This window comes from Phodopus roborovskii, unplaced genomic scaffold (assembly GCF_943737965.1).
Source record: "Phodopus roborovskii unplaced genomic scaffold, PHOROB, whole genome shotgun sequence".
NCBI lineage: Eukaryota > Metazoa > Chordata > Mammalia > Rodentia > Cricetidae > Phodopus > Phodopus roborovskii.
Genome location: NW_026126423.1, coordinates 2,931,097 through 2,955,406, shown reverse-complemented (window position 1 = coordinate 2,955,406; position 24,310 = coordinate 2,931,097). Strand labels below are relative to the sequence as shown.

Genomic DNA, 24,310 nt, shown 5'->3' with positions numbered 1-24,310 from the left:
ACCACCCTCCCTTCCCATCCCCCCACCCCAATTCCATATGTAGGGCAATGCCATCCAGTTGGGGTCATGTAGATCTGACAGATCATTTGAAGTAGGGACTAGGACTTCTCTTCTGTCCCTAAGTTAAGGCAGTATCCCTCCATGGGGGATGTGTTCACAAGATCCTTTTGTGCACCAGGAATACTTTTATTTACTTATGTATACAATTCTTTCTTTCAAAAACATATGTTTAATATGAAGGCAAATTATTTATTTATTTATTTATTTATTTATTTATTTATTTATTTGGTTTTGGTTTTTTGAGACAGGTTTTCTCTGTATTGCTTTGGAACCTGTCTTGGAACTAGCTCTGTAGACCAGGCTGGCCTCAAACTCAACAGAGATCAGCCTGTCTCTGCCTCCCAAGTGCTGGGATTAAAGGCATGCGACACCAAAGCAAATATAACTTTTTATTCTCAATAGAATATTTCCCACAATTTTATAAGAAACCGAAAGCTCATGTTTTCCTTTTATTCATTCTGTTACCAGTTTACTTCTAGAATATCAAGCAATGACACTGACTTTGCCTTTACACATGACCCTAACAACAGAGGTAGGTTATGTGTATCCATTTCTACATACTTTTGAAATCGCACCATGAAGATAAGTAATGATGCATTGTGTAGTATTTTCCACTAATTTTTCTATAGCTATGTTTAAACTATTGACTTATTAGTTTTAGAGAAAAATAAATATGGCATTTTAAAATTAACAAAATTGTCCCACACATACCATCATCATCTCATAACAAGCTGACTGCTCATAATGTATAAATGCTTTTTATGTTAACTAGTTTTTTTACCTTGCTATGTGCTTCTATTTGCTACTCATTGAAGACTGCCAATTTGCTTCTAAGTTTGCTTTGTACACCCTTTGAGGCAGCTTATAACTTCAAATTATTTTATTTTTAACTTAAATTCACTAAACTCACCTAACATGGTAGCTTACACTTTTAATCACAGAGATCAGGAGGATAAGGTAGAAGGACCATGATTCCCAGGTCAGCAATGGCTATATTGAGTTTGAAGACAACTCTGCTGTATAACAAGACACTATCTAAAGTACCCACACCAAAAAAAAAAAAAAAAAAAAAAAAAAAAAAAAAGTCCAGTCAAAATTTACTTTGATTGATGCAAAAATCTAGGCTGTTTAATGCATGAATAAGCTCGTCGCCATTATTTCATGAAATATTTCCATCATCACAAAGGAACACCCTTGCCTTCTCCTAAACCCTAGTTGTGACTTTTCCATCCCTGTCACTTTGCCTTCTGATGTAAAGGTCACATTAGCATGAACATTCAGTATGCAATCTTTGATACTGTGTATTTTTGCCCACTAAAACATTTCTGGTATTATCTAATGGTATAATCACATTTCTTCTTTATTGCATCCCATTGTGCAGCTGTTCCAGAGTTTGTCCATCTAGTCCGCGTGGGGCACCTATGGCTTCCTAACTTTAAGAAACTATAAAGAGAGCTGCTACAGGCATCTGAGACCTTCGTCAAGTGTCAATTGACTAAAATAAGAGCTTTAATCTTGTGGGCCATCCGTCCTCATGTCTGTTCCTATGCTACTAACACTCTCTGAACCATCTTCTCTTTAAATGGAATTTGTAACAAGTCTTCTAAAATTTTCTTCCTTTTTAAGATTTTTTTTTCATCTAAAACCTGTGAATTCCTATGTGACATTAGGGTGAGCCTTTATAAGGAATTGGACTCAGAGGAGGGGGGCATTTACAAGGATAGTGTTACATGTTCTGAGAAATTTGGAGGACGTTGTCAGTTGAAGAATATTGGGCCTATTGGTCCATATTCATTTCTTATGTTTCAGTTATTTTCAGCAATGCTTTGTAACCTAACTAAATGAGCCCTGCATTTCTTCTTTATTAATTTTTATCTTAGGTGTTGTTTTTTAAAGATTATCTTAAATGCCATTTTAAAAGTTTTCTTTCAGATCTTTCATAACTGGTCTAAATTTGCAATTTGTCTTACTGGTTATTTGGTCTGATATTAGTGTAGTCAGTGGTTCTTTTACTTTTACTAATTTATTTCAATTTTATTATGGTGTCTATCCATTTTTTTTTATTTCAATCCACTAGTCTACATGAGTTTATATTTTTTTTTTAGTTCATATGGAATTGAGATAAAATTTGATGTTACTTTCTTTCAGCCTAAAGAACATCTTTCAACATTTATCTAAGGTGGGTATATTTGAGCAAATTCTAGCAGTCTTCTTTATCTGAGAATTTCTTTAATTTAACTTGCATTTAACTTTAATTTAACTTTATGTTTTATATTCAGATATATGATTCTCTTTCAGTTAGATTTTTTTAAATACAAGGTTGAGATCAAAGTCAGTATTTTTTATATATGAATTCCCAATTGTTTCAAAACATTTGGTGAAAAGACTACCATTTTTCCATTTAATTGCCTTTCCACCTTTGCCAAAAATCAATGAGCCATATTTTTGGAGGTCTATTTCTGGACACTTGATTTTGTTTCATTGATCTTTGTCTGTACCAAATCCACAGTCTTGATTACTGCAGCATAGCCTAGGTCTTAAATCTGAAAGTGTGACTCCAATCTTGTTTGCACTTCTTTCTCCATTATATTTTTTTGTCATTTCATATAAATTTCAGAATGAGCTCATACTGTTGCAACAAGCTCCTACGTTACAATACTTGCATTAAATCTGTAGGTCAATTTGGAGATCGTTAACATTCATCATGCTAAATTTTCCAGACCATGTCTCTCTTCAGCATATTCAAGATGTTTTAAGACAGTATTTTATATATTTCAAGGAAATAGATCCTGTATGTTTTGTTAGATTAATGTGTGAATGTTTTTGGCTTGTGAAATAATATTGAGTTTTTGTTTCACATTGTTTATTGGCAGTATATAAATACTGTTGATATTTTCTCAATTGATCCTTCATGAACTCACTAATTAGCTTTAGGTAGAGACTTTCGTAGATTTATTTGCATCATTAAAAGTATTATTTTGTGAGAAGAGAGATATTACTTTTTCCTTTGAGTATACCTGACTGCCAATCCTTATCTGTGATTTTCTGCTCCACAAGCACAATGTTCAATAAACGTAATACAAATGAACATTCTTGCATTGTTCTTATAGTAGGGAAATGTACAGAATTTTATCATTAAACATGTTATAAGTTTAAGATTCTGTAGACTATGAGATTAAAGAAATTATATTGGCCTTTTTTAAATTTTACATTAGAAACAAGTTTGCTTTACATGTCAATCCTATTCCCTTTCCATCCATCCTTCCACGCACCCCAAAACCACATCCCATCCCTTCCATGGGAGATCTTCAAACTCTATCATATCATTTGGAGTAGGGTCTAGGCCCTCCCCCCCATGTGTCTAGGCTGAGAGAGTATCCCCCTATGTGGAATGGGCTGCCAAAGTCCATTCATATACTAGAGACAAATAGATCCACTACTAGAGGCCCCATGGACTTCCTAGGCCTCCTAACTGATACCCACATTCAGGGAGTCTGGGTCAGTCCTATGCTGGTTTCTAAGCTATCACTCTGGGGTCCATGAGCTCCCCCTTATCTTCTGTTTTTGTTTATGCTTTCTTTCTTTCTTTAAATACTTTATTATTTTTTTACATATGGATCTCAGTTCCCTCTCTCTCCCATCCTCCCAGCGCCCCCTCCCCATCTCATTCCCCATCCACTCCCCAGGGAGGGTGAGGCCTTCCAGGAGGGATCATAAAAATCTGTCAAGTCATTTGGAGTAGGGCCTAGGCCCTCCCCCATCTCTAGGCTAAGGGAGTGTCCCTGCATGGGGGATGGGCTCCCCAAGTCCCATTCCTGCACTGGTTCAGCTGTCAAAGGTCCCATAGACTGCTCAGGCCTCCTGACTGAGACCCACATTCATGGGGTCTGGGTCGGTCCTATGCCGGGTTTCCCTGCTGTCAGTCTGGGAAAGCTCCCCCTTGTTCAGGTCAGCTGTTTGTGTGGGTTTCTTCAGTGTGTTCTAGACCCCTTTGATCATCACTCCTCACTCTCTGCAACTGGATTCCAGAAGTTCAGCTCAGTGTTTAGCTGTGAATCTCTGCTTCTGTTTCCATCAGCTACTGGATGAAGACTCTATGATGGCATATAAGGTAGTCATCAATCTCATTATGAAGTAAGGGCATTTAAGGTAGCCTCTTCACCATTGCTTAGATTGTTAGTTGGGGGTCATCCTTGTAGATCTTTGAACATTTTCCTAATGCCCGATTTCTCTTTAAACTTATAATGGCTCCCTCTATTATGGTATCTCTTTTCTTGCTCTCATCTATTGGTCCCTGACTCAATTTTCCTGTTCCCTCATGTCTTCCTCTCTCCTCCTCTATTCCCATTCTCTTTCTCCTAACTCCCTCTCCCCTCCCCCATGCTCCCAACTTGCTCAGGAGATCTTGTCCCTTTACCCTTCTCCAGAGGATAATATATGTCTCTCTTAGTGTCCTCCTTGTTTCCTAGCTTCTCTAGTTGTATGGATTGTAGGCTGGTAAACCTTTGCTCTATGTTTAAAAATCCATATATGAGTGAGTCATACCATGTTTGCCTTTTTGTGACTGGGTTACCTCACTCAGAATGGTTTCTTCCAGTTCCATCCATTTGCCTGGGAATTTCAAGATTCCATTGTTGTGTTTTGTTTTTGTTTCGTTTTGTTTTGTTTTTCTGCTGAGTAGTATTCCACCTATAAATACCCCACATTTTCTTTATCCATTCTTCAGTTGAGGGGCATCTAGGTTGCTTCCAGGTTCTGGCTATTACAAATAATGCTATGAACATTGTTGAACAGATGTCCTTGTTGTATGAATGGGCATCTTTTGGGTATATGCCTAAGAGTGGAATTGCTGGATCTTGAGGTGGACTGATTCTCATTTTCCTGAGGAATTGCCATACTGATTTCCAGAAATCATTTTATATTTTAAAGTTCTGTATTTTGAATTCCACTGGATATGTTTCCTGTGTTTGATGTGTTCATAGGTTCAAAGGTTAGTTTAGATCAAATTGATTGATTTTTCAATAAAGTATAAGCTCAAATATTATTAGTATTAATCAGTTTTCACTTGGGAACTCCTGCTAGGGGATTGACACTTTCTCATTAACACTGACCTCCTGTGCAAACAGGACTCTGGAGAAGGTACAAGCAGCAAAAACAAAACCAAGCTCTGTAAATGCAATGAGAGCTTCTGACTGGTTGTGAGATAGATGCATTTGTGCGAGGCAGTTTCATGACAGAGCCTAGCAAGTCTGTTTCTCATTAGTTTAAAGAAATACTTCACAGGTGCATAAAAACACAGCTGACAGTGAAATGTGAAATCCAAAGTGAATCTCCACAGACTCAGAACAGCAATTCTAACCGTATAGAAATTCACTGGGATGCACATACTACAGAGAAAGTTGGGGTCCCATCTTAGGGTCTTAGCTTCATTAGTAAAGGAATTTAAAGTGTGCTCAAATGGAACCACAAGGGTAATTTTGTGAGGGTTTAAAAGAAAAACTGCAGGGCAGTCAAGCTGTAAAATTTTGGCAATTGCCCAAAGGGTAATGAAAGGGAGAGAAAAAACAGCCATGCCATGTAAGCTGGTATGGCTGTCAGACCCAATGCCCACAAACGCAAAGCTTTATAGAAACAGTGATGAAGCCCAAATTGTCGAAGGCGTCAGGGAAAGCCCCAAGTTTTAGGGAAAGCATCCTATACAGAAAAGAGGAAGAAGAAAAGATAAAGGGGTTTTCTAAATAACTCAGGCAGGCAGACCCTTCCTAAGCTACTGAGAGTTATTATTATTATTATTATTATTATTATTATTATTATTATTATTATTATTATACAAGTCTTAGGAGTTGGGAGTCTTCCTAAGTGTTATAACTTACACTAAACATGAATAAACTCTGGATTTGACCCTGAAAAACACACAAACACGTGGTGTATATACATAGGCACAGTTGATTTCTGAGAATACTGTTTTTTGACGGAACATGTCTCTGTCAGAGAGAAGGGGAGGGGAAGGGAGAGGGAAAGAGTCATGAAAATTGGAATTTATATTAGGGCTTTGTGGCTAATTTCATAATAAATGTTGGTGTGTAGCTTTGTGGTTTTTGTTTTTGTTTTTTGTTTATATTTTTTTTTTTTTACTATATTTACCTGGTTTTGGCACCAGGCTAATATTACCCTCAAATACAAATCATAGAGCCTCTAGGTTTCAGTTATGCTTCATTGTGCTTCATTTTGTGTTATTTCGTTTGAATTTTTCATCCACCACTAGATGAATATTTAATAAATATGGACATCATTCGGAATGAGCAATTATAGTATTAAGGAATGTCTCTGTTCTAAGAAAATATCTACAACATTCTCTTTTATGATTTTGAAGACACTTCCATAGTGATATCAATTACTCCACTTAAGACTTTATGTGTTCCTTGCTCTTTGTGTAATTCCATTGCATTATCATCTTCAGGGATTTTTCCAGAGTCAGCTTTCAGGTTCACCTATTTTATTCTATTCTTCTGTTGAACCTGTATTGATTTCCTCCCTTTTCTCTTGCTGAATTTGCTTTTCTCTTATTGTTTTCTGTTTTTTTTTTTCTTCATAGCCTTTATTTAAAGTTTCTTTTTCCTTTCTCTGGTACAAAGCATTTGGTCCTGAATTGCATCTAAGAGCTACTGTAGGTGATCACACTGGTTTTTATATTCTTATATACCTAGTTCAGTTCAAGATATTCTTTTAGGTTTTGAGAACTCTTTGACCCATTTTGTGACAGGTAGACTTTAAGATAGTTCTTGCTATCTCTGTCTCCCAGTCATATTCCCCTTTAAAAAAAATTATCTCCTGGTAAGTGATCAACCTCTGATTTGCATATATCCAATAAAATGTGGCAAATGACATAAGATGATGTTATCATAATTACCTAACTTTATAACTCACACATCACTAGCAGATAGGCCTAACAGTTGCCTTTTTTTTGTATTGATGACTGAAGAAAAAAGTTTGCATGAAGCTTGTGGCCACAAGAACATGTTCCTGATACCCTTTGAAGGTTAGACATAGAACTTTGATAGTCAGTGTCCCAGAAGCAAAAGCACTCAGCTTACAGGATCTAAGTAGAAGACCGAGTGATGTCTTCAACACATTTCTAAATCATAGAAATTGAACCTTATTGAATTTGTATTGTTTATACACTGAGTTAGTGCACATTACATAAAACTAAGATATAAATCATTGAGTTAGTACAGTATATTGCATAACATATCAACTGGGTTATAGCAGAGTTCTGTATAATGCCCAAGCTTAGAGATTTTCCAGTATTGTAGAATGATCATCCAAGTATAACAATTGTCATCTTCATCAACACAGTTGTAACTACTTGAAAGAGGCCCTGAGATTGAGTTTGTATACTGTTGACATTCTGTTTAGGATTAATAGAGGAATATTATAGCACCATCTATTCAGTTTCTCATGCCCTCACAGCCAATTAGATGTAATTCACCTCCAATTGCATGTGACATTGTTGTCATATGGTGACTTTATAAGACTGTAAAAAGTTGAACACTCTTAGTGCAACACATTTTCTAAGATTCCAATCTTATAAAACTATGGAATATACAACAATGTTCAATACATTATATTTGACTACATTGTTAGTGTATATATTCCCCACACTATAGCTTTTATTTTTGTCTTAAAGTGCAATTCTTCTACTGACTGAAACATTTATGGGATGTAGTCAGTGGTAGAGTGAAACACACATTAAGACACACATGCACACGCGCATGCATGCGCGTGCACGTGCACACACACACACACACACACACACACACACACACACACACACACACACACTGGGGTGAAGGGGACCAGGAGAATACTAATAGAAATCTTAAAGGTTTATTGTCAAATGGTGCATCAGATTACCAAACAACAACCTCATGTGTACACAGGGGTAGTTAACCTTTTAATCTTTACTGTCTGTGTATAAGTAAGCACACTCCATGATGTCTGGAAATTAGGAAACGACAAATGAACATCTCAGAATGCATCCATATCATCAAGGAATTCGTGACTTTACAAAATGGATGTTTGTAATAAATTTCCAAAGGTTTATTTAGGACATGAGAGAGATAATAGTTTGAATAAATTTTATAACATCAATAAGTAAGTAAAGTTTAAAGATTATTTGATGTATGGGAAAATAGAGTTCGATGGGAGAGGGGATAGAATAATATATGTAATATAAAATCTTCTTGTGTTTTAATGTTATTTCACACTCAGTTTGGAAAGTTAATTCTTACAGTGGCTCATTGGTTTAGGGGTATGATTCCGTTTTAGGAAAGTTAATTCTTAAATACCCTATTTCATCACTTTGAAATGCAGACAAAACAGAAGAAATCACTGCATATAAAATTGCATGAGCAAGCACAGCAAGAAAACCAATCAATCAAAATAAAACATTTAAGGAAGGAAGAGAATAAGCTCAGAGACAACCAACAAATTATAATCTCTTTAGGAGAAGTTTTCAGGTTATGGTAACAAGCAGGTAGCTATACAAAATAATTGTCAACTTTGTAATCACTCCATTAACACTAAGTGAGACTATAAGTGAGATTCTTTACTCTAGACAGTTAAAACAATCCTCACATGGTGAGAAAATAAAGCTGGAAAATCTATAGCTCTCATCAATAATCTCAGGTAATAGATCAGTTAAGTAAAAGCTGCTGTGAACTGAGAAACTGACCTCCTAATCAGGGTTCCATTCTTAGCTGCACTGGAAGGAACAAATGAAATGCTGTTGTGTATATAGCAATGATGATGTGATCACTTAATGATGATGAGAAGGAGATGTTCTTTACTTAACCTGAAATGGTTAAGTAAAGACCTTCCAATGGACTGTCATGAAGGGATGTGTTTACAATAAAACACACTTGTCATGTAACCCAAACAGCTTTAAATATTTGATTGACAACAATGCCAAAATATTTTCTCATATTAATATGAATGTCTCAATATTATGTATTATAGAAGATTTGAAAATATGGCAAAATAGAGCCAGGCAGGAAATCCAAACAAAAATACTGAAAGAAAGAAGGCAAAGTCAGGGAGATGCCTTGTAGCCGCCAGGGAAGCAAGATGGTAAAATATAGAATAATAGAAAGGGATTAATTTAATTGTGAAGTCTAGTTAGTAATATGTCTGAGTCATTAGCCAAACAATAATAATTAATATTAAGCTTCAAAGTGGTTATTGGGGAACTGGCAGGCAAGATAGAAACCTCCATTTACATATAGCACCCAACATCTGGCATGGATACATATACAACCTAAAAAAAAACTTTAAAAAGGGATTTGAATGCACAAAACCATAGCCACACTGGGCTTCTTGGTCTCACAGTGTCATTCACATCACAGTGCGGAGGAGTTGAGGCATTCCATGCCTTGCAGTATGCTGCGTGGTAGATTTAGCTTTTACGCAAATGACCAAAAAAGTTTGTGGACAGTGTGGTACAAGCTGCTTGGTGGCAGCATAGACCAGAGTTAAGGCAATAAGCATGGCTCCCAAAGCTGGTGGTAAACATAGCCCCACCAAGCTGGAAAGCCAAACGAGGCAGAGGCAGCAGTCAAAGCCATTGCTTTAGTCCTAACCATGCCCACTTAACATTTTTTAAAAAACTTCCCCTGGACAGAAAAGGACTACAGATACACAGAAAGAACAGTTTCAGACAAAATAAATAAATAAATAATGCCTTTAAATGGTTCACAATGTGATTGATAAATGTGCCTGGTCTTGGGACAGACAGGATATAAGACAGAGTTATAGATTAAAAAAAATAATTTAATGATAATAAACTAAGTCCTTAAAGGACAAACAGAGCAAAAGAATTATAATGGGCCATGTAAAGATGGAAAATACACAGAAAGTCTGGGTTATGTATATTATTGTGTTTTCTTTTTATTTTTTGACTGTTAATGAGCTAACTGCAGAGAGACATTTGATTGTGGGGACTGCTAAGCTAAACCAACATAAGGGTATCTTGACTTCAAAATTTGCATCTAAGAATATGTTGCTTTGGAAAAGAAGTTCTGCTTTTATTTCCACAAAAGATGAGAAACTGTGGGTTCCTTTCAGCCTAATATGGTTTGATCAAACAAGACCCTCTGAAATGATGGCCCAGGTGATCCAACATCCATGACAACTTCAGGACTGCTGGCTGACATTCACCAACCACACAGGATAACCCAGTCAGGACTTTAACATAATTATAATTTTTATTAGGATCCCTATAAGATTACCAGCACCACCAACCAAAAGAAATAAGTCTAGAAAACTACATCCAAATTTCCAAATATTGTTTATAAATGTTTGTTTTCATTTAAAAGGGGTTGGTTATAAATGGTTAAAGGTCACAGTCAATCTCTATCTAAAGAAAAAAGGGATATGATATAGAAATGAATAGTTTACATTGGTATGGATTTTTGGTTTATTTATACAAATTTAATGTCAATTTTGTTATTGTGGTCATGCCATTCTTTTAAAAATGCAATATATAGTTAAGAAATACAAATTAATAGTCATTTATAGTAGTCAAGCTTATAGTCATGTTAGGTTTTCTAGATACAGAGATATATTTCAAATGGATAGGTAATCTTCAGACACTTCAAAGACCTACCAAATACAACATTTAAAATGTTTTAAGAACTTAGACTTGTCTTGACAGTGAGACATATCCACTCCTGGTAGCACCAATCTCTTTCATGAGGATGACAAAGAGACTCCTAATGGAGTTTACTTTCAATAGGACAAGGCTAGCTATTTGGGCAATAAAGTATACTTACCTGAACTACTTGATGGTGTACTGCATAAACTGGACATTCGGAACCCACAGGAAGATGACTGCTGGACTTGCCAAAAAAAAAAAAAAAAAAAAAAGTGGGACAGTCCTTCCGGTTTCTTGCTTCTTGAAAGAGTCTGCCAGACATTCTGCAGGACACAGAAAGATGTGACTGGTGAATTTTGCCAAAATAGGTGGGACAGTCCTTCAAAGTTACTGCTTCACTGAGAAATCTGCCAGAGACTCTAGGCCTATAGGCTGAAGATAGATGTCTCAGTGCTATAAAAGAATTTTAGGTGACTGTTCAGGCAGCCAAATAACCTCTGTCTTTTCTAGAGTTTTGGAAGTTGTTTACAAGGCACTTACTGTTCATTTAGGTAATATTATATCCTTCTGGGGTCCTTGATGGAGTTGAATACATATAGTTACCATTTTTCTTATTATAAAAGACATTAGATATAAAACTTTAGACTCACAGAGATAGAATAGATGATAGAGTATTTTCTTTAATTTTTCCAAGTACAAATAGAGTAAATATTTTAACTGTAATTTTTGCTTGGTGAATGTTTTGTTATACATAATCTTACTATGTTAAAATTAAAACTGTCCTTTTTAATTAGGCAAAAAGTGGTAGATGGTGTCAGATGTCATTCTGTACACTGCAAATATGTTTTGTTTTTATTGGTTGATAAATAAAGCTGATTTGGTCAACGGTCAGGCAGAATAGAGCCAGGCAGGAAATCCAAGCAAAGCTATGGAGAGAAAGAAGGTGGAATTAGGGAGACACCATGTAGTCTCCAGGGAGTAAGACCTGAGCTATCAAGGTACAAGCCTCATGGTAAAAAATAAAATAACGGAAATGGGTTGATTTAATTGTGAAAGCTAGTCGGTAATGTGCTTGAGCCATTGAACAAACAATTATAATTAATATTAAGCCTCAGGATGGTTGTTTAGTAAGTGGCTGAGGAGACTGTAGGGGAGGAAAAGAGAAGCTGGTCCACGGGAACCTGAGGAGACAGCAAAGCTTCTATCCACATGCCATTGCCTCTTCTGTCACTGAAAGTTTTTCAAACTATATAAACCACACAAGAGAAAAAATATTTGCATATCACCATAAAGAACACCTTTCATTTCTCTGCTCTCAAGTACCTGGCACTAAAATATATGCATAATTTGGAAAAGGTTAGAGAATACCTTCAATTAAAGGAGTAAAGAGAGGCAGAAAAGAACATAGTTGCTTAGCAATATAATAATGTGTTTCTCCTTGCATGGAATTTAAGATGTTACAAACTCAATTTTATCACTCAAAACTACTCCATAACGAAAAAGAAAATGAAAAACAACAGCAAACTCATCATCAAAAGTTTAATATGGTGGGATTTGCCATGATTCCTGCATTCAATCTTTGTGGTTTAATTTCTTTTAAAGAAAAGTCACGTGCAATCTACTACTTAAATTCTGTTAAGGAAAAATTTTCATTATAAACTATCATTTTATCTACTCTTAACACAGTCCTCTAGAGCCATCATTACTTTATAGACTGGGGATTGCATAAATGTAAAATCGTATCTTCTAAAGTTTAAAAGCATCTTATTTTACTGTTAATAAACAAACCACAGTGTAGAAGATTCATATTCTATTCTCCCACACAAATTCTTCCAAACTCACAAGAAACTCATTGTTATGGCTGTTATTGACCTTTTTTAAAATTTATCTTTTGAAAACTACAGGAACAACCAAGCTTGCCTGGGCAAGTTCTTGTTTGATTCCATGTGAGAAACCAACATCAAACATGCTGACCTGGGCACTAACACCCACCTCAAGGAAATAAGGAGAATCTATCCACCTCACTTTAAGATTGGGAAATCCATTTCCCACATGTTTGAAGGTGTAGTATATATAAAGAGGTTTTAGTTGTAATTTTGTGGCAGCATGAATTCAGACCTCTTGCCCAGCAATGGATGATGACCATGGATTCCATGACAACAGTTTTCCCTTCCCATTCCTGTCTGTGCACCCACCACAAATGAAGAACTTACAAACACAATTCCTCCTAAGCCGAGCCTCGGTGGAACATCACACCTTGATATAGTGAAAGAATGCCCTGGATATTCTGGACAGAGGGCAGGTAGAGCAAGGAGAGGTGCGGGTCTCTGGGATGAAGCCCGGAGACTGAATCCTGAGCACCTGAGCATGGGGGGTGGATGGAACAGACCAATGCAGGAGCCACTACAGCACTGGGTGGCATTCTCCACACCTGGGAACAGAGGATTAGTGGCATAGGCCAGCACACAGCTCCAGATAGCCGTGGAAGAAATCCTGGCTGGCTATTCAAGATCTGGACCGAAGACCAGGAGGAAGAGCCCACAGGAACAGCCCAGACTTATGCCTGTGCACCTGGGCACTCACACACTCTCTCACACACAGTACTCATAAATATGAGTATTGAATTTACATCATCCTCACTGCCCCTTCAACTCCTCCTGTGTTCTTCCCATTCATTAACATCAATCTCAGTCTTTAATAATCATTTTACACAACACACACACACACACACACACACACACACACACACACAATCCTGTTGCAGTTCCAGCTGTTGAAAACAAGCCATGATTGCCCGCTTAGAATATTGGATGAATTATACTAGATACCTATAATAGTTACAAAACAGAAAAGGCTTGTTTATGAAGAATAAATAAAGAAGTTACATCAAAGTGTTTAATTTTCAAAAAACATCCAAGTAATTATAAACACCTTCCTTAGTTATACCATAAAGATGGTAATAAAAGTATTAGAGGAGCAAGGATGTGTGTAGAAGTCTAAGTCCAAAGGATGAGTGTAAGAATTGTCTTCTTTAGAACAGAATAAAATACTTTCAAAAGTGTTAAGATGATGGAATAATTGAATCCTGAGGAAGCCTCTTGTAGCTATTACTTAAGAAAGAACCACATACAGAAACTGAAGTGGGGGGCATTGCCCCCTCAGCTAATTGTCTGGGAGAAGCCAGGGTAATCACAGGAAAGGTTTAGGTTCCTTAAAGGAATATACTGTTGACAATTGTTAGGATAAAGTTCTTTCCCTATTCTGTAGGCTATCATTTTGTCCTACTTACCATGTCCTTTGTCTTCCAGAAGCTTTTCAGTTTCAGGAGCTCCCGTTTATTGATTGTTGCTGCCAGTGTCTGTGTTTCTGATGTTATGTTTAGGAAGTGATATCCAGTGTGAGTGCATTTGAGGCTACCTCCCACTTTCTCTCCAGTCAAGTTCAGTGTACCTTGATTTATGTTGAGGTCGTTGATCCATTTTTGTGCACGAAGATAGATATGAATTTATTTGCAATCTTCTATATCTTGACCTCCAGTTATGCCAGCACCATTTGTTGAAGAATGTTTCTTTTTTTTCCACTGTACAGTGTTGGCTTCTTTGCCAAAAATCAGGTGTTTATAACAGTGTGGATTAATATGAAGGACTTCAATCTGATTACATTGGTCAATGTGTCTGGTTTTAAGCCAATACCCAGCCATTTTTTATGACTATGGCTCTATAGTAGAGCTTGAAGTCAGGGATGGTGATGCCTCTGAAAGTTCCTTCCTTGTATAAGATGGTTTTAGCTATCCTGGGGGTTTTGAAGTTGAGTATTGTTCCTTTGAGGTCTGTGAAGAATTGTGTTGCAATTTTGATGGGGATTGCATTGAATCTGTAGATTGCTTTTGGTAAGATTGCCACTTTTATTATGTTGATTCTACCTGTAAGAGAGCACGGGAGATTTTTCCATTTTCTGATACCTTCTCGAGTCTCTTTCTTCAAAGACTTAAAGTTCTTATTATATAGTTCTTTCAATTGTTTGGTTAGAGATATCCCAAGATGTTTTATATTACTTATGGCTATTATGAAGGGTGGTGTTTCTCTGATTTCTTTCTCAGCCTATTTACCATTTGTATATGGAGAGCTCTGATTTTTTAAAATTAATCTTGTAACTCCCTACATTACTGAATGTTTATCAGCTTTAGTAGTTCCCTGGTAGAATCCTTAAGGTCACTTATGTGTACTATCATATCATCTGCAAATAGCAAAAGTATGATCTTTTGTCTGTGAAGGTCCAGAGGATTTTTTGTTCCCACAAACCCAAGCACGCATTTGCTCCATTCATACTGGTGAGCAAGTTACTATTGCTAGGTCAAGATACAGGACAGGGAGTGTGACAAAATCAGTTCCAAACTGGTCTTCAGCAATAAGAAAACTTTACTGCGTTTGTCCTAATGGGTTCTGTATCTTGTCATTCCATTACTTCCATCAAGCTGTTAGAGAAATTCAATGGCTGGTGACCAGGCCTTGTCCTAGAAACATTATCTCTAATCCAAATCAAAATAGGCTCCATGTAACTTACTGTCTCCAATCTCCCACCAACCATTCTTCAGCCCAAATATGAATGTTTATTTTCCATGTGCCCATGTCTCTATATTTCCGTATTTCCCATTTTTATGACATCAGAGATATTTAATGAGAGCCCATCCAGTCTATTTATCCTTCAGGGCTTTAACCTAGAATTATGTTCTTTAGAGAACATCTAATATATAATATAATATAAACATAATTTTTTGTATCATTCAATGGACTGCCTTGGCCTTGTCTTTGTAGATTTGTCCCATTTGAAACTGATGCCTAGTGAGGTCATCTGATTAGATTCTGATGTGGTTTAGACACTGTCTGTTCTCTAGAGACAGGTGTCTTCAAAGTGTCTCAATGCACAGATATTAAAGGTGGTGGAACTTTTACATGTGAGAATAATGGAAACTGGTCAGTTCAGGTCTGAGAGAAGGTGATGAGACAAAAACAGGATCAGCCACTCCATGGCTGCTGCCCATCTTGCCCTGTGATCTCTGCTTTCACAAGTTGTCCTACCACTGTGGTACCCAATCAGGGAATTCTCAATAGCTGTTTTCAGTCTTTAGGCTCCAACACTATAAGCTATATGCATTTTCTTCTTTATCAGTCACCCAGATTTGGGTTATTATTTAAAACAATAGAAAATGGATTCATTTGGCATCTGTTACATGGGCTTTGAGCAATTAAAATGGCATTTGTGCTCACTACTATATTATCATGCTGTTTGGAATACCACATATGCATTAACTTGATATTTCATTGAATAATTTAATAATAGACCAGAAAGGAGAAAAATGCCTTAGGTTCCAAGAGCTGGCATGATGGTTCAACAAGTGAAAGTACTAGCCATGTATTTGAAACTAGATGCCCAATTTTCAATCCCCAGAACCCATGTTATCCAGAAAGAGGAAACAAATTGCACAGAGTTGTCTTCTGATATAAATAGTATATTCACATATGTTCAGATAATAACAAAAATAAGATTTAAAGTTCCAAGATTTCATACTACTTTGTGAGAGCATAAACTGATTCCACATAACAGTGTACCTATCAGAAAATAATTTATTTAAAGTTACGATAACTATAGAAAGGAGTCAATTAAAAATTTGGAGTTTTGTTTTTACCATCTGTGTTATAGCTCCTAGAAAGTTCTTTAAACATATACGATCAATTGATTGTATAAATATCCAAATGGCATTTATAAGCTTCTAGAGCCACAAAAGAAGACGAATTGTGACACAATACACAGTTCACTAGTGCAGCACACTTCATTGACAAGTGTGCTTGGCTCTAGAAACACCCATGAAGCCATAACTGACTATATTGTGATACAGTTTGTACTTTAGACGCAGCGGCAGTGAGAACAAAACATACTTGCCTATAGTTCCTGCTATTGCAATGCCTGAATTCAGCGCTTCTGGATTTAGAGATAAAAAGGCTACTTTTGATGCTCTGCTTATAGCTGTGTCCTCCTCTCTCATGGTCTTTTTTATTTGTTTGTCTGTCTGTTTGTTTATTTGTTTTGTTTTTAATATTTTTCTTATTTTGAATATTGACTTCAATTCCCTCTCCCTCCCATCCTCCATGCCCCCCCGACCCCCGACCATCTCATTACCCCCCTGCACTCCACAGGGAGGATGAGGCCTTCCAGGAGGGATCATCAAAGTCTATCAAGTCATTTGGAGTAGGGTCTAGGCCCTCCATCCTGTATCTAGGTTAAGGGAGTATCCCTCCATGGTGAATGCACTCTCAAAGTCCTTTTGTGTACCAGGGTTACATCCTGGTTCCACTGTCAGAGGTCCCTTATACTGCCAAGGCCTTCTAACTGAGACCCATGTTCAGGGTGTCTGAGTCAGTCCAATTCTGATTTCCCAGCTATCAGTCTGGGGGTCCATGAGCTCCCCCTTGTCCAGGTCAGCTGTCTCTGTGGGTTTCTGTAGCTTGGTCTTGACCCATTTGCTTATCACTCCTCCCTCTCTGAATCTGGATTCCAGGAGTTCAGCTCAGTGTTTAGCTGTGGGTGTCTGCTTCTGTTTCCAACAGCTACTAGATGAAGGTTCTAAGATGGCATGAAGGTTAGTTATCAATCTCATTATCAGGGAAGGGCATTTAAGATACCCTCTCCACTGTTGCTCAGATTGTTAGTTGGGGTCATCCATGTTGGTCTTTGGGCATTTCTCTAGAGTCAATTTTCTCTTCAAACTTATGGCTCCCTCTATTATGGTGTCTCTTTTCTTGCTCTCGTCTATTTGTCCAGTCTTCCTGGTCCCACATGTTCTCCTCCCCTCCCTCTTTTCTTTCTCCTAACTCCCTCTCCACTCACTGCCACCCCCCTTGTACCCAATATGCTCAGGAGATCTTGTCCCTTTCCCCTTCTGTAAGGGTGCTTGTATGAATCTCTTAGATATCATATTTTCTCTGGCAGTGTGAATTGTAGGCTGGTGGTACTTTGCTCTATGTTTAAAATCCATATATGAGTGAGTGCATATAAAGTTCCTCTTTTTGTGACTGGGTTATCTCACTCAGGATGGTTTCTTCTAGTTCCATCCATTTGCCTGCAAAATTCAAGATTCCATTGTTGTTTTTGTCTGTTTTGGTTGCTGAGTAGTTTTGCATTGTATAAATGTGCCACATCTTCTTTATAGATTCTTCAGTTGGGGGGAAATGTTGTTTCCAGGTTCTTGCTATTACAAATAATGCTGCTATGAACATAGTTGAGCAGATGTCTTTGTTGCATGGATGTGGATCATATGGATATATGCCTAAGAGGGGGATTGCCAGATCCTGAGGTAAACGATTCCCATTTTCCTAAGGTACCACCATACTGATATCCAAAATGATCTTTGTGTGACTACCAATGCCATTGTTTGCATCTATATGGACTCGGATGAGTACCAGAACATCTGGAGATACGGTAATTCTACTTCTTTCTGTTGCCCTCAAGGGAGATTGATAAGGATTTCTATTTTTGTACAACTATGAGTGATTTTAATCTCTTTAAAGCTCAATTTTCTTATCTATAAAACCTATCTTTTGATAGCACTTATTGATGTGGTTATTTTAGGCTTTAACGTACACATGGTGAAGTGCTGGCTATAGTTAGTAATCAGTGATTGCTAGTAGTATTATCTTCATCATCAAAAACATGAGGGGTGAATGTTAAGTAGCCTTGTATGCCAACTATGTGTTACACATTCTGTGAAGTTCACTTTGTTTTCTTAACAAACTACCATTTTTATAAATGTTTTTATATTTTCTATTTTTAAGCTTCAATAACTATATATATACACATATATACATATATAAATATATATATATACATACATATATATTCACAATCTGATGGGTTTGAGAAAATGTATTTAACCATGATACTGTCACCATAATCAAGTTGCTAAATATAATCCAAAACTTCCATTAGGGACAGCATGGATGGAGTTTTATTTCATTTTGTTTTTGTTTGTTTGTTTTGTTTTTTTGTGTTAGAAACTCTGAACATGAGAGCTGGCCTCTTAACACATTTTCAAGTTCCTAATATTACTTAGTATTATAGATTCTGTGTTAAACAGATTTTAGAAAATTATTTCTTGCATAAATGAAATTTTATGCCCAGTAAAAATAATTACCAATTTTCTTCTCCTTCCACTATTCTATCCTCTGCTTCTATGAATTTAAATATTTTAGATGTTTCATATCTGTGTAATATTGCAGCAAAGTGAAATAAAGCAATCACATGTAGACAAAGAGGATATTTGTATCTCTAATTCTTATATATCACATATACTGAATTAAGAATATTCCTTTAGGTAAGTTGTAACTAATATTAATAACAATAGCAGCTTATAATTTCCAATATATCTACTTAAGGACTAAAATTTGCCTAAAATTACATAAACAAATAATAAACTATACAATTCTCCTTATCCTTGACTCAAGGTTGCTATGGTTATTGTGTGTGTGTATGTGTCTGGGTATGTGTGTATGCACAGGCCAATACTACAATACTTTCTCTTTATCAATATTAAACCTTAAGTATAATCTCTAAAAGACACAAATAAATAAAATTATGTTTGCAAGCACAAATGAACCACATTGAAAATGAAAAAAAAAAAACTGTGTTTTGTTTATTGGTAGAAACATGTATTAAGCTGATTTTATAAATATTATTTTCTTTTCTAATCAGTATCCAAAATCTGTCAATGAACCATATTTTATCCAATTTAAAGCTACAAATGACTTTTCTCCCCATGTTAAAAAAATTCCCAAACTCTGAAGAGTGGATTGCAATGGGCACATGGAAGTGTGCCCTGTGAGCTGCACGGGCACATTCACAAATTAGGCTGTGGATGATTATGTAATAAACACCATGGATTTTTCCTGTGGTGCAACAGAAATTCAACTTACTGCACAATATGAAAGACAAACCTCTATCCAGCTTGACATAGTCACCCCAGCTGAATCCTGAATTCTTTTACTGCTTTAAGTGTGAGATTCTTTATCATTGTCAATCATCTAGATATTATCCATGTTACCTAACCCTAATTTTCTATTAAGAAGTTAAGCCAGGAGAGGCATAAAAGAAATGATAATTAGTGTCTGGAAAAATAACTCAGTGACAAAGCACTTTCATGGCTAGGGGCAGTGAGGCCCACACTTGACTCTCAGCACTGACCAAAAAAAAAAAGAAAAGAAAAGAAAAAGAAAAAGGAAAAGAAAAGAAAAAAAAAGCTGTTTTGGTAACAAGCCTCTACTTTCAGGCATTCTGTAGATACCTTTTCAGTCCATCCAACAGACATTTATGAATTCAGATAGTGTTCTAGACACAGCACCAAGTAATCAATACTTTCACTTATGTGGTTTCCATTGATCCTTCCTGCACCACTAAGGTGTGGGTGTTCTTAATTCTATTTTAAAAATACTGAAGCTGAGTTTCAGGTGGTTAAACAAGTCTCGGAATAGGATTTGACCCCAGATCTGCTCATTCCTGAGAAAGTGCCATTGCCATCTATCTGTGTGCTACCTCTAGACGCAAAATCCTTCTCACCTTTAGTGCTGGGGTACAGCTATGAAAGCACCTTGGAAGCTGCATCTTAAATTCCAATAAAGAAGGAAATGACAGATGCTCTACTTCGTTTCACACAGGTATATGGCCATTATCGATCCTCTGAAGCCCAGACTATCTGCCACGGCCACCAAGATTGTCATCGGGAGTATCTGGATTTTGGCGTTTCTACTTGCCTTCCCTCAATGTCTTTATTCCAAAATAAAAGTCATGCCAGGACGTACTCTTTGCTATGTGCAGTGGCCAGAGGGTCCCAAGCAACATTTCACGTGAGTTAATTCTCCTTGACGGTTTTTAAATCAGTCTATCAAACATATAGGGAAATGAAGATTGAGAGGAAAATGATGCAGTGTGGACACAGTCATTCACCTCAGGACAGTACTTGGAGAAAGACATGTAGAGATGCACTGTGGTGAGATGTGTTGATTTGTAAGGCTATAAAGGTTTTTAATTGGAGATGTGATGGCTTCTGTTGAAGAAGCACTAGCTGTTCCTAAAAGGGAGTGGTAAAAGCTGGCAACAATGTGCCAGCGACAGCAGGATATTATTGACTGGAGAGCTAAGAAGTGGGAACTAAAGGCCAATGTGTTGATTGCTCTTTTAGAAAGCATGGCTGGCCTGGAGGGAAGTCCTGGCAGGTGTGGTAATTTTGATTTGCTTTCATTTGTGTGTATTTGTTCATTTCAGCATGAAAAGGCCTGGACACTATACTAAAAGGGAAACAGGCATGCCATTTCATATTTTAGTCCTAACTTGATAAAAGTAAAAGAGAAAACCAACTGTCTAATTGATTTTTTCTGTTCCTGTAAATTTCAATGAACTTGTTTGTTTTCTTGTTTTTCATGACATTGAAGATAACAAACGTTGCCAACAACTATCAATCTTTTGAAACAGGGTCTCTCTATGTAGCCCTGGCTGGCCTTGAACTCCAAGAAATATGCCTGTCTCTGCCTCCCAAGGGTTGGGGTCAAAGGCACGTGCAGCCAAGCCTGGCCTGTAGCCAAGCCTGGCCTCCGGTCACCTCTTACGTAGTTATTCTATCCAACTCTTCTCTCCCAAGAGTCCAGAGGATTTTTGTTTTGGTTTTGATTTTGGATTTTTTTTAAGAGGATGAGAGTTTATTCTGGAGCCATTCTGGGTGACTATGACCCATACACACAGATTTAGGTTACTTCAAGTTCCATTGTGGAAGCAGTTTCATTCAGTTTTACAGAACAAAGAAAGTCATAAATCAAGACAAGTTTAAAATGCATCGGTGGATATGACAGAGAGGCGGGTACATCGAGATGGATGGAAATGGAAACTGTTCTATAGACCTAACCTGATATTGATGACATTCTTAGCTTTTAGGCTGGTGGAAGCTAGTGGTCTGCTAAGTTAATAGGTTCCAACTCATCTTCGCCTATCTGTAAAAAAGATGTTAGTTCAGACAGAGGTGGACAGGGAATGTCTATTCCAGATAGCTAGAAGCAGTGAAGATAAGGAAAGTAGACTTTGTACCTGCCACTTTCCAATCTCTCCATAGTATTCTAATCAATCAGTCATTTAGGCATGGCTTATATTTAGGAGTTTTCATTTCCAGTTTTGTCTCTTGACCAAGAGGAAAGTACTGCTAACCGGAAGGCAGCAAGGATATTAAGCTGTGCTGTATTTAATTTTTATTATGAATGACCTTAGCTATAGCATGTAACCGGTCTGAGTCACTTCCCCATTGATTTTAAATCAGTACTTAGTACAAGGAAGAAAATAGGCGAGGAAGTTTAACATTTATTTTATGGTGTCTTTGACTCACAGAATCAACTTGCCTGGGTTCATGGGGACTCCCAGAGACTGAACTGACAACCAGGAAGCCTGCAAGGGACTGACCTAGGCACTCTGTTTAACTTCGTCTTCTATGGGACTCCTAACAGTGGGAACAAGGGCTGTCCCTGACTCTTTTACATGCTGTTGGGAGCTTCTCCTCATACTGGGTCGCCTTGCCCAGCCTTAATACATAGGGAGGTGCTTAGTATTGCTGGGACTTGTTGTGGCACGTCTTGTTGATACTCATGGGGAGATCTGCCAGAGATCTGCCCTTTCCTAAACAAGGCAGGGAAGAAGTGGATTGGAGGCTAGGATGTGGGGAGGGACCTGGAGGAGAAGAGGGAAGGAAACCTGCACAGTTATAAACTCATTAATTTAAAGCCATCAAAAGAAGGTAGAAACCACACACAGCATGTAAAATTATGTACGAGCCAGGATCATACACATTATGTTTCCATGTCACCCTAAAGACATCCTTATCACTTTGATGGAAAAGTATGGAATCATAGAGTTAAATTTGGCAATTTGTAAATCTGTGTGTTTATCATCACACATGATGTGCTTGCTATCCAAGTTAATAAGGCAATCGAATCTACCGTGACTGTGGAGACATGCCTGCAAATGTTTTTAACCTGGTGCACTTGAAAATCAAAAGAAATGCACAGTGTGGTTCAGAGTGCCTAATTCCTCTTTTCATGCAGAAGAAAAAAATATTTTGTGAATGCCTGATGTCACAAGAATAAATAGGACAGTCTCTTGTGGAATAAAGTACACATCATGGCTGGCTTATTCTCCCCTATACACTTACCTTTGAGGATTCAGTTCAATAGTTTATCTCAGAAATTACTAAACAAAGGACCAAAGAGTAGGGGTATTCAGCCTTGATTCTAAGTGAAAGGAATATGCCTAAATTAAGACAGTCTTCGTTTATAAATTTTCATTCATAAATTACAGGTTGGAAATGGGCAATGAAAACATTTGACATGTGACGCTAGCCTGTAACGTTCATATGATGTTTTGATAGCTTTGAGAAATGAAGACATAAGGATAAGGTGAAAATAACTGTTTGTGTTTGAATGATGATTTAAAGCCCCAATTTCTAAGTCCCGTGTGTCTCACTCCGAAGGATTCTTCAGTGTGTCTGTGTGTTTCTCTGCAGGTACCACATTATTGTCATCATCCTGGTGTACTGTTTCCCACTGCTCATTATGGGTGTCACCTACACCATAGTTGGAATTACTCTCTGGGGAGGAGAGATCCCAGGAGACACCTGTGACAAGTACCATGAGCAGCTGAAGGCTAAACGAAAGGTACTGTCCCATGAGACTGGGGTAGACCAGGTCACTCCCGAGAGGGAAGAGAGAACTGGCCGGTGTCATTCAATATGGTGTACTTTCATATCCAACCTCAGCCTTTCGAAGTGCATCCTTTGACAGAACTTTTCTCTTTTTGTTGTTGCTGGCATTCTGCAAACCTCGGCCCTGGAAAGTCTGTCAATGTCTGTCTGCAGTATAAGTTACATCATTACCGATGACTGTGTTGTCATGCCTGTGGACCATTCTTGGTTACTTCACCTGAAATAGTCAGTTTTGCTTAGATGGAATCCAGCTCATTTGATTTCTGCACGGGTATCTGCTTTTTATGGTGTGTGTTCGGAGCACTTCAGCTGTACTCGGAAATCCACTCAAAGCTGCTTTTATCCAATGGCTCACTAAAAGTTAGAACAATGGAATTTTCTCGTCCACCTTGTGTCCTGTCCCCTTCCTTCTCCCCCCTCTTTCCCGTCCCCTCCCTCTGTCCCTCTCTCCTCCTCCCCCTTGTCCTCCTCCCCACACTGCCCCTTCCCTTCTCCTCTCTCTTTCCTTCCCTTCCCCGTCCCTCCTTCTTCTTGCTTTCTCTTTCCCTTCTTTCCTCTCTGTTCTTTCCCTTCATCAGCAACAATATACACCTGCTTAAGGAAGGAGAATTTCATGACTGGCGTTCCACACTTCGCTGAGCGACTTGAAAAAGTGCTGTTTCTGATCCCTAAACTAAAATCCCTAAAACTTACTCAGAAATGGGCGTTTTGCAACATTTGTTGAACATGCCAGTCATCGTTGTTTATTTCATTTAGAACTGATTAATCTACTTGTTGAACTACTACCTACCTCATACCAGTCCCTTTAAAATCTT

At 37.5% G+C, this 24,310-nt stretch overlaps 1 protein-coding gene across 1 annotated transcript in view; it reads left to right on the top strand.

Annotated features, from left to right (window-relative positions):
• Positions 1 to 24,310, top strand: part of Tacr3 (tachykinin receptor 3) — a 78,964-nt gene that overhangs the window by 12,822 nt on the left and 41,832 nt on the right. Inside the window, exons 2-3 of the mRNA XM_051185459.1 lie at positions 20,416 to 20,604; positions 23,298 to 23,448. Coding sequence (XP_051041416.1) covers positions 20,416 to 20,604; positions 23,298 to 23,448 — 340 coding nt within the window. The remainder of the gene's footprint in view (positions 1 to 20,415; positions 20,605 to 23,297; positions 23,449 to 24,310) is intronic.